At 39.8% G+C, this 10740-nt stretch overlaps 4 protein-coding genes across 9 annotated transcripts; 3 read left to right on the top strand and 1 right to left on the bottom strand.

Moving 5' to 3' along the window:
• The first annotated feature begins 36 nt into the window (after positions 1-36).
• Brca2 (BRCA2, DNA repair associated) lies at positions 37-3313 on the top strand. Its single transcript, XM_018012802.2, has 3 exons — positions 37-1032; positions 1219-1278; positions 1348-3313. The coding sequence occupies exons 1-3, from the start codon at positions 177-179 to the stop codon at positions 3276-3278; spliced, it is 2847 nt and encodes a 948-aa protein (XP_017868291.1). The 5' UTR covers positions 37-176; the 3' UTR covers positions 3279-3313.
• Positions 3312-5860, top strand: LOC108617123 (small integral membrane protein 14). 5 transcript variants are annotated; one of them, XM_089469334.1, is made up of 4 exons: positions 3312-3426; positions 5111-5228; positions 5302-5347; positions 5404-5860. In XM_089469334.1, the coding sequence occupies exons 2-4, from the start codon at positions 5157-5159 to the stop codon at positions 5610-5612; spliced, it is 327 nt and encodes a 108-aa protein (XP_089325460.1). In that variant the 5' UTR covers positions 3312-3426; positions 5111-5156; the 3' UTR covers positions 5613-5860. The 5 variants fall into 5 exon arrangements, with proteins under 5 accessions (XP_089325460.1, XP_089325461.1, XP_089325462.1 ...); XM_089469335.1 differs by having other exon boundaries at positions 3411-3497; XM_089469336.1 differs by lacking the exon at positions 3312-3426 and adding an exon at positions 4753-4963 and having other exon boundaries at positions 5066-5228.
• A 16-nt stretch (positions 5861-5876) lies between these two features.
• LOC108617120 (zinc finger CCHC domain-containing protein 8 homolog) lies at positions 5877-8197 on the bottom strand. 2 transcript variants are annotated; one of them, XM_018012804.2, is made up of 4 exons: positions 7885-8197; positions 7155-7805; positions 6973-7092; positions 5877-6914 (listed from the first exon to the last, which is right to left on the bottom strand). In XM_018012804.2, exons 1-4 carry the CDS (start codon positions 8047-8049, stop codon positions 6237-6239), a joined length of 1614 nt encoding a protein of 537 aa, XP_017868293.2. In that variant the 5' UTR covers positions 8050-8197; the 3' UTR covers positions 5877-6236. The 2 variants fall into 2 exon arrangements, with proteins under 2 accessions (XP_017868293.2, XP_017868294.2); XM_018012805.2 differs by having other exon boundaries at positions 7155-7802.
• Positions 8198-8341: 144 nt separating this feature from the next.
• On the top strand, positions 8342-9743 carry LOC108617121 (gametocyte-specific factor 1 homolog). Its single transcript, XM_018012807.2, has 3 exons — positions 8342-8616; positions 8671-8939; positions 8999-9743. Exons 2-3 carry the CDS (start codon positions 8700-8702, stop codon positions 9272-9274), a joined length of 516 nt encoding a protein of 171 aa, XP_017868296.1. The 5' UTR covers positions 8342-8616; positions 8671-8699; the 3' UTR covers positions 9275-9743.
• The last annotated feature ends 997 nt before the right edge of the window (positions 9744-10740 follow it).

Raw genomic sequence — 10740 nt, 5'->3', positions numbered from 1 at the left:
ACTTAATTTAGTATGTAGTAGTATTTTTTACATTTAGGTATATAATAATTGAAAATAGTGGCAGCTCTGGCAAATGTAGCCGATAAGAGTAAATACTTATCGATTATTGCAATTTATAAACAAAGCGGCTTAAAATACGTCACCTGGGAGTTCGGGCATGGATTTGCCAGTTGAACATGGCAGATGACGATGATGATGACGACTACAGCATTACTGCAAGTCCAACAGAATTAAGTGACCATTGCTCATTACGCCAAAAAAGAAGAAATCCCTACAATGTACCGCCCAAGCTGTCGACGGTCACACGAGGATCATGTGAAAAATCAAAACAAGAATTGCCATGCGATGATTGGGAATATGAAGCCGATCGCTTGGACTGTCTGCGCGCACAGCAAGAACCAGTACGGGTGCATCTTATACCAGCATCTCAAAATTTTACCACGCTGCAATCCATGTTAAAGCAACATGATATGAAGGACATAGAGGACGCTGAGCCAGATAGAGATATAACAGAGACAGCAAACATTGCACAGCAAATACTGAGGGATTTCTGCGAATCGCCCACATACTTCGAGGACGATGATCAGCTGTTACTAGAGGATTACTCGCCCTGGTTTCGTTTTCGAAGCAAGAGAATCAAAACTTATAGAAAGGAACGACTAAAAACTAGTTCACCAGTGATCACAGATGATGATGAGGATCGCTTGAGCTGCAGTTCCTCGGAGCTGTCAGTGCAAGAGGACTACAACACCCAAGTTCCCACAAGGACAAACTGTGTCTTCGATCCGAATAGCTCACAAAAGATCTGTGAGAATTTACTAAATCTGAGTGCATTTTTCAGCACTCAAAGCAATGCAAACAAATCGATTAATTTGCCCGACATGAAAATGGACTTGAAGAATTCTACAGTACTGGAAGCGAATGACTTCGAAGACGAGGATGCTACTGGTATTCTGGAGGAAATGGGGTACTTTATTGGCGGCACCGAGCAATGTAAATATCTTGAGGATAACTGTGATAGTAAAATAATAGGTAAGCCATATGCAAGCGGTGTTTTCAGTGGGTTTTTGAATTTCCCGGTTTCTCGATTGTCGATTACTTTTTCACATACTAGAAGATAGAATGAACTTTTGACAAAAAATTTGAAATCTGATCTTATTTACATATTTTATTCGTATGTTTTAATTTATTTAATTTCTAATAATTTTCCTTTTACAGATAATGCTGAATTTTCACTATTTAGAGATGAAACTACAGGAAGAGTTGAGAAATTGCAAGGTAAATTCGGTAAATTAAAAATAAATGGCTCGCTTCATAATTATTTTAAATAAATATAACATCTTTTAGACACCAACTTATGTGACGATAAGAATGTACACTCCAAAAATACTCAGCTGGAAGCTGCTAAAGAAACTTCAGAAATTGAATTGCTTGAGGAAATAGCCTTAAGTGAATGGCAGCCCATGGAAATTGATAACTCAAGCATAAAAGAGCAGCAAGAGAAGGATTGCAAAGAGCAAACGGAGATGGAGATGATTGCGTTCAGTGAATGGCAACCTGTTGAGCTAATAGACAATCCAATAGAAATTCAGGAGCCACCACCAAAGGAGAAAGCTAGATACTTACATGAGATACGTAAAGTAGTAGAAGCTAAATGTCCAGTTGATAACTCAAATAGTATTCAATTTCACACGGCGTCCAATAAGGCAATGAAGTTGACAGAGGAAATGAAAAGGAAAGCAGCTATGCTAATGGCTGATTTGGAAACAGTTGGCCAAGAAGATCAAGCTGAAAACGAGAACATGCTGAAGCAGAATCAAGCGGCGGACTCGAAAAGAGACGAGGCAGCTGCAAACTGTGAACTGCTCGCTGGGATTCCATTAAGCGAATGGCAGCCAATGGCTATACCAGATAGCAAAGAAGCAGATGGACTCGACGCGAGTAATCAATTGGATATGATACCATTAAGCGAATGGCAGCCCATAGATATACCAGATGGTAGAGCAAATACGACCAAAGATCAGCAACAAAAAGAAGCGACTGACTGGGAAGTTAGTCCTGCACAACAGAAGGCAGACTGCAAGCAAAATGGGATTCCAGAAAATATTCAATTTCGAACTGCTTCGAATAGAGCTCTGACATTAACCAAGGAGATGAAACAGAAGGCAGCAATGCTGATGGCTGATTTGGAAGGTAAAAATACAGATCTATATGAAGCAAAAAAAGATTCCTTGAGTGCGATTGAAGAGAAGACTGAAGTAGGGTACTCTCAGACAAGAAGGGAAGGTACTAATGATAATTTGCATGCTGAAATTTCAAATCCAGTTCAATTTCGTACTGCTTCGAATAAGGTTCTGGAATTAACAGACGAGATGAAGCAGAAGGCGGCGATGCTGATGGCTGATTTGGAAACTGTGAGCACAAACCCCCCAACAGAGCAAAGGAAGGACAAAACTACAGTGAAAGCTGGTTGCTCTCAGTCAATAAGTGAAGATGATAAGAATGTCCAGCCTAATATTTCAGAATGTGTTCAATTTCATACTGCTTCGAAAAAGGTGCTCAAATTAACTGAAGAGATGAGACAGAAGGCAGCTATGCTAATGGCTGACTTGGAACCAAATCAACTAGAGGGAACGCAGAAACGGTTTGATGACGGCTGCACAGTCGAAAACAAGTCGCTAGCTAGCCAACAAACGCTTAAGGAAGGAAGAGTGCCCAAATTGATAATTGAAACTATCGATGGCATCTACCCGCTTGACTCAGAAGTTAAGCAGCCTAAGTCAACTGTCCCACGGGAACAGAATCTAAATACACAGAACAGGCCTGATCTTATATACGAGACGCCCAAATGCACAACTGAACTACAATCTTCTTTAACCCAGCTCTCGGAGCGTTCGCCCTTGGACAGAAAAACCAAGAGTTCGATAATAACACGTCGCAATCTCTTATCTCTCAATAAAAGACGAAAACAGAAGCGGAATTCTGAGAACTGCAATGCGGATGCCGGACATACGCCAATTAGAAGGTTTGCTTCAATGGCAGCAGCGACAAGCACACCAATGCCAAGTCACAGGGGAATCGATGTAAAGGAGAATGAGGACAGCCCGCAACCCTCTGTGAGGGAGCGCAGCTGCTCGCAAGACTCGCCTCGCGTCGAAAGGAAGCGTATTTGCAAGCGTAAAAGTGAAGATGCTCTTTCGCCCATCTATGCGCCCACGCACAAGACTCGTCGGCTCGGCTTGAGTCGGATTCGCAATAAATCAACCCATGAAATTTGAATTGTAAATTCGCGCCAATAAAAGTAGTAAAACTAGTTATACACAAATTTTGCAGTGCTAGCAGTGAGATTTTTAAGTGCATTGCAGGGGCGCACGTTTACCAACACTACCATATGTGAGTTCCAGTCACTCATTCCAATTCCAATTGGTAAGAAAATAAATAGTGTAATCTGTTACAATAAACATAGCTTTAAAATTGATACAAATTAGAAATCGAATGTAAATGAGTAATAAATGCTAAAGTGTGAATAATAATTCTATAATTAAGCAAAACACATTTAGTTTTAGTTGTTGCGGGCAGCAATAAACATATCTAATGCACTTTGTTTACGTCCCCGCTGCATAATTCCAATTGGAAGGGACCCAAATACGAATAGCAAAACAATCAAATATGCAAGAGACTTCATTATTTTATTTTGCATAGTCAAAATATCAATCGGCTTGAAAAAGAAAAAAATAATATACGTCTGTGTTATAACAAACATTCCAATTAAATTAGCTTTGCTAATTAAGCAAAAAAGCGCAGCTACATGTTTGCGTGAAAGTCCAGTCACCTACTCTTATTACACAAACAAACAAACAAATGTATGTGTGAAAGTGTTTGTGTATCAATATGTTTTCCCTTCTTACTCTATAAATTTCGCTTGGAGCGTTATGCTTAAATTTGTAATCTTTAAATAATAGGCGTTTCTGTCCAAGGTCGATTATGTGTATTGGAAGTAAAGCTTGGATGAGAACAGTTCTCTTTCTATTGCTGCGGCATACCAACACATGCATACGGTACATACAATATATGTATGTATACATGTTTGTGTGTCACACACACACATGAATTACGCTTGAAATTTTTGTTTAGGCTATTTAAAATGATGGCGTATTAACAGCGACTCTCTTGCTCTAAATCAAAGCACCGACTTTATCAGAAATATTGAAGCACATACAGTGAAAGCCTACTATACTAAAATATATACTATTTTGCAGAATGTGTGTTTATAACCATTTATTTTTTTAGAAATTTGCAAATTGTTTTTTGCATTTTTAACGAAGTAAAATAAAGATGCTGAATTTTTTTAATTGTTGGATTATATATATTTAAATATTATTGGACAATATTATATATAAGTTAAAAAACAAAAATGTTTTGAAATGAAAAAAAATCTAATTCAATATTGCTTTTTCTTTCAAAACATACACACAAAAAAAAAAATAAATAAATAAATAAAAAAAAATGATAATTTACTTTAAAATGATCAGATTTATTCGAAAACATTTTTAACACGTTTCAGACAAAAATTAATTTGAAATTTTTATAAAAATTTGGTTTAGTCATTAAATATCAGTTTTAGACTTTGATAACATTCGACAACTAGAGAGCAGTTCGTTAATTAAGTTTTCTACTGTATGCACACACACATAAAATATACATACATATATTCATTTTTATTGCCGTGTACCCACTATAGTTATAGTACGGGCTCTCTACTATCGGAGAGTTACGTTTAATCATTTATACGCGTTTTGTTTCGCTTGCAAAACGACAACAAAAACAAACTGAAGAGGAGAAAACGGAAAATAACAATTCGTTTCAGCTGAGAACATTTTCAAATACGGTTTTGTGATTTGTACTATTTGATATTATTGCCAGTTGTGTTTTGTACGCCTTGTCACTCCTATTACTTTGCCACGTCAGTACCAAATTGTTAATAATAGTGCACAATATAGCTTTAACTTTTTATACATATATATATATATATATATATATATACATATATTGTTACTCTTTGTAGGGTTAATTGAATATAAAAACGCAATTCCATTTACATATCTTGCAGCAGCATCGTCAAGCACAACAGCAAGGGAAGAAGGGAATTTTCAATTATGGCTGACGAGTTTGATGGCTGCGAATGCATTTGGTCGCATGAATTGGCGATGCAACGGCTTATCAATTTTGTGAGTGGACAGCTGACTAGACTATGTAAATGTATATATGTATATATAATATGTGTAATTGTATCATTAACAGATACGTCAGAATCAGAATGCCTGCACAGACACCGAGTGCATAGATGGTAAATTATTATCGTAGACATTTATTAAAGTAGTCTAATCTAATCGACTTCCGCAGTTAGCGGACGCACCTTGCACCCGGGTCAGGCGTTTTCCGGACGTGATTCTGGCAATAGTTTCACCATTGCCATGGTGTTCATGCTGTTGGCCATGTTCATGTATATCGTGAACCCAAGCACTTGGCGTCAATTGACCAACACTAAGCCAAGTCGCCGGGACAACAATCCAGATGGAGCGCCGCCGCCGCAGCCCCCGGCCATCAATTAAGCGTGGAAAGCTGCATAAACGATGAGAGCTTGCATTTTCATTTTTCTTTCTATTTAACCAAACTACACACACACACACGATTACATACATATATATGTGTGTGTGCATATATATACAAGGACATACCCAGACACACACAGAGGCCAACTCTGCCAGCATATATAACCTATGTGTATATATATAATTATATGTATGTATCTATAGTGGAAGACAAAAAATAATAATAAACTAAATGCAATGAAATCAAATTGTGAATATTGAATATTGATGTTATATATATGCTGTATATGTTATATAACCATTTGTATGTGCATATGTCTCTGTTTTTGAGTGTGTCATTTAACTAGTTTAATCTCTCTCTTTCTATATCTTCGTCTATCGCGTTTAATCAATATCAAACTTTTGTACAAATTCTTACGGAATTAAATACTATATACATACATGAACATCATTTCTCTATGTGCAATTTATAATTGGTAAATAAATTTTGTCTGCACCTAAATTAAAATGGTGCAAAATGCACTTGGAACAGTTAAAATGATTTACATATGCCTATGGTTCGAATAATTTAAAAGCGACGTCTTACAATTTGTATTGCTATGTTTGAAAATGCTTGCTTATTGCTTAATCCTCATTGTTTTGCAGCTCTTCCATTTTGCGCCGCACATTCTTGAGCACTCCTTTCATTTGCTCATATTTGCCCGTGGAATCGGGCAGATTCTCAAAGTTGATAACATCGCTGACGCCCACCTTGAAGTTGTCGCCCACGGGCAGCTTGTCGTACACGGAGAACTTCAATATGGGCGTGCCCGCTATGGATGGGGCTTTGAAAATTGCAGTTTGACTAGAAGCGGCGGGCTTCAATGGAATTTCTTGGCTTTTTTCATTAACTTCGGCATCTGGAGCGGCCTTGGTCTCCACTTCACTTGTGTTGAGGGAGGTATTGGCGTCCAGTTGCTGTAAAAGTTTCGCCTGCTGCGCTTGCAGATCGTCCAACGTGGGCGATGGACTGCGCTTGCTCGGCTCCTCTTTGGCCGGCGGTGCAGTTTCAGTGGCGTCTGCAAAAGGCAAAGATGGCTGCTCTTCAGACTGCTCCAGCTCATCATCATCATCCAGATCCATATCGTGTTCTACGAGATTTGTGTCATTCTCACGGTCTTTGAGACTAGTATCATGTGACGCCGGCAGGTCTATCAATTTCTTGCGTTTATAGCCTTTCGTCACATTCTCGCCCAGCGACTTGATAAAGTTTTCTTTTAGCTGATGCTGCTGAAAGCGTGGCACGTTGTGATGCTGGTAATCCTGGAGAGAGAAATGATGTTTAGAATTCTGCTGGCCATATAGATGTGCCCATAATTACATCATAGAACTTGGCACCTGGATGCACATTGAAGCCCGGAAAGTCGATTATTTTATTGACATCATATTTAAAGCTTTCGGATTCGCCTTCCTCTTGCTCTGGTGCCTGCACCTCGCTGCCCTGCAAGAGTAGACAACGAATTTTATATAAATATATCTAACCATATATCGACTCTCACTTACATCCGCATTGAAGAGCGATATGCCAGAGCTTTGAACCTTTGCCTCCTCCAGCCAGGCGGGCGGATAGCCCAGCACACGCATGCGATAGAACATGAATGGCAACTCTCCGCGGCTAAAGCCCATGGCATGGCGCGTCTTGCTGCTAATCTTTCCAGGTCGAATGTGCGCGAAACGTTGCTCCGTATCCACGTGATACCGCTCCACCTTCTTCTTGCGTGCCCGCTGAATGCGCGCCTGATTGCGCGGCCGCGTGCACTCACGCAGCGAATGATCTGTGCCACCGCAATTAAAGCAAGCGGATTGCGCTTTAGGGCGGAAGCATTTGTTAACCTCATCCAGTTTTCGTTTTTTTCTTTCGAAGGTCTCCTCGTCGAGCACCTCGCCATGACAGCGTTTGTATGAAGGCACTTGGGCGGCATTTAGCTTGCACGTCGGCGCCGTGTCTATCATAAATAGATCATTGTCCGGTGCTGGAGATTTCGATTGGGAGTGCACGGTAATCCTCTGCTCCGTTGTTTTGTACTCAAATTTCTCCGCGGCAAAAGTCGACTGCAGCGCTTGGAGCAGACGCTCTTGCAGCCTGTCATATTCGTCCACATTTTTAAATCTCACTTCGAATACCAAGTCTTCTTCAGTTGTATTTGAGTTCTGCTGTATTAAATTAACATTATCATTTATAAAATGAACAATTTAGCAATTTGTTTTGTTTCTCTCTTTCGTTTTGCTGTACCTGGTCATTCGTTGCTTCGCTTGGTTCTTTGATTGGGGGTTGCTGCAAATTGGCGGCATTGTTTATCTGCTCTGTGGATATTTCCTGCACTTCCCCATCTTCCAAATCGGCCTCGCTCCCAATTGTTATTATTGAATCGTTAATTTCTATAACGCTTTCGTCCATTTCTACTTTAAATAAATAAATAGCCGATTACTATTGTTTTTTTCCGTTCATTAATGCTAGTTCACAGATCCAGGGATGGGTACTCGTCAGCTCGTTACCGTGTACAAGTATTTTTAGAGTACCCAGTCACGACATGTAACGGAGATTTCAAGGCATCTAGTACAGATTTAAAAATTCACATTCGCTGCTCAACAGAGCGATTTAAAGTTACTATTTTTTGCCTAAAAACTTAATGCAGCTAACTTAATAGGCTTTGGATTGATACTTCGAGTATAAATAGTGGTGCTCATTGCAAAAAAAGGTCTTTCAGTAAGAGTGGGTCAAGCTTTCAGTAATCATTCCGAAGCGCATTAATATTCTATTAAAAATTTCGCGACATATTCTATAAACAAAATCGTGTTAACTTAGCAGCTAACGGCACTTTTCAACCGCACCTAATGAGTAGCTGTTATTACAATCGTTCTATTCCTTCTTGAATATTCGAACTGCAAAGAACGAAGAAAAATTTTAGCTGAGAAAGTTAAAAATTTAATAAATAGGGAGAAAATATATAAACCTATTATTTATGTAAGTAGTAATCACATGCAAGTGAAAATTGTGTTTTGCAACCATTTTTTTTAGTTTTCACTGCTCAAAGAAAATTTTCCGAGATGTCTTCTTCAAAGAAAACTTCCAAATCGACGGCCAAACCGGCTGCCAAATCGAATATTCAACCTAAAATAGAACCAAATATTGATGAATATATAAAATGCCCATATGACGAGAGTCATAGCTTGCTACCAGGCCGCTTCGCCTGGCACCTAACGCGCTGTGCCCGCAATAATTTCAGCAGCGGCATGGTGCGCTGTCCGTTTAACAACACCCATGTGGTGAAACCCAAGGTATTGAATGTAAGTATATGTCGCCCATAAATGAACTACAAGGGAAGCTCAAAAATAAATATTTGCAGAACCATTTGCTAAACTGTCCGAACCGTTGCGATTTGGAACGTTTTCTGCATCCCGATGCATTGCCGCCGAAAGAGCCGCGTCCGTCTCAAGTCGACTTGGTGGAGTGCTCCGAGAACTGGGATGATGAGCCACCGGCACCTACCTACAATCCAAGGGAGTATTCTGAGAACAATCTTATTATACGCCAATTGGTGGGCGCAACACCGGCTCAGCGGCGTCAATTTCGCGAAATGGAGCGCAGACGTTTTGAGCGACTTAACCAAAACAGACAATAAACAAGAATAATCATGTATGTCAGCATAGGTATACATGTGCACACGCACACACATACACCACCACACGCATACACACACACACATATATATACCCACACCAGGCATACAATTCAGCACACACACAAACATCAGCACACACACATACGACACACATACACACACACATACATACATACACAAACACATACATACACACACGCATACGACACGCATACACACACATACATTTCACAACGAACACGTTTTCAAATTTTTTACATAAATATATTTGAGTTTTCAACGACTCATTGTGAGCAGTGCTGTAAAGCGCGAAGACATTTGCAGTAATGAAAAACGCAAAAAATTGCTTTTCGTTATAAATTTGAATGAATGACGATAATTCCAAAACAGCTGATCATAAACTTTGAAATGTAAACTTTTACGTTTTTCTTTGAAGAGAATAAAATTGAAATTCAAATATAATTAAATATTTAAATGCATTTATATACATATATTTAGCTTGATGAACTATTCGATTGCTTGCTCAGCGACATGAAAGTATGTAAGACAGAATGTATTTGACTTCCGCAATTGAAATCGGGATATGTTTTAGTAAAACAAACAGAAATTTATTCAAATCATGCGAAATGCAAAGCAAGTGCTCTTTTGGACTGTATAAACCTTATATATATGTATATATGTTATAAAAAGAGCTGAAGACGTCATTTCTCTGATTGAGAATCTAGAGAAGCGTGCGACTGAATGCCAACAGAATAATCATTAATTCAACTTACAACTGGGGGAATTCTCGACAACAACAACAACCACAGGAGTTTTGAGCGATAATCGAGAATTTGAATAAGCGTGAAGAGCGCAGAGCGAAAAAGAGGCGACATTTTGTGAATGCCAATTAAGTTTTTCATGCTGACTATTGCTCAACCATAAATAGTCCAACATCAGGTTGGACGACTTCATAAATTGTTAACTATGCAACTGCTCAGGTGTCGACTGCTGCTCCTGCTGGCCACTGCAGCCTGTGCGCTGGCCACGCCCACACTGGATAAATTTCAAGGAAAGGCAACGCTTGTGCAGGAGCAACTTTCCAATCTACCAGATCCAGTGCAGCTACTAAGCCAACTGCCCGCCAAGTTGATTAATTCCAAGCCGATGCTCGTGAAGCCAGCGCTATTGCAGGAGAAGCTTTCCAATCTACCAGATCCAGTGCAGCTTCTAAGCCAACTGCCCGCCAAGCTGAAGTCGAAGCCAGTGTTTGTGAAGTCCCAAGGGAAGGTAATGCTTCTGCAGGAGAAACTGTCCAGTCTGCCAGATCCAGTGCAGCTTCTAAGCCAATTGCCCGCCAAGTTCGTCAAGCCCAAGCCGGTGTTCGTGAAGCCCGTCGTTGTGAAGCCCATTGTCGTGGTCAAGCCGGTGATTGTTGGTGGTGGAGGCGCCGAAGGCGGAGGCGGAGGTGGCCACGGTCATGGTCA

The sequence above is a fragment of the Drosophila arizonae genome, chromosome 5, assembly GCF_054131065.1.
Source record: "Drosophila arizonae isolate 15081-1271.41 chromosome 5, UAZ_ARI_1.0, whole genome shotgun sequence".
Lineage (NCBI taxonomy): Eukaryota > Metazoa > Arthropoda > Insecta > Diptera > Drosophilidae > Drosophila > Drosophila arizonae.
This window is presented reverse-complemented; position numbering and strand designations above follow the sequence as displayed.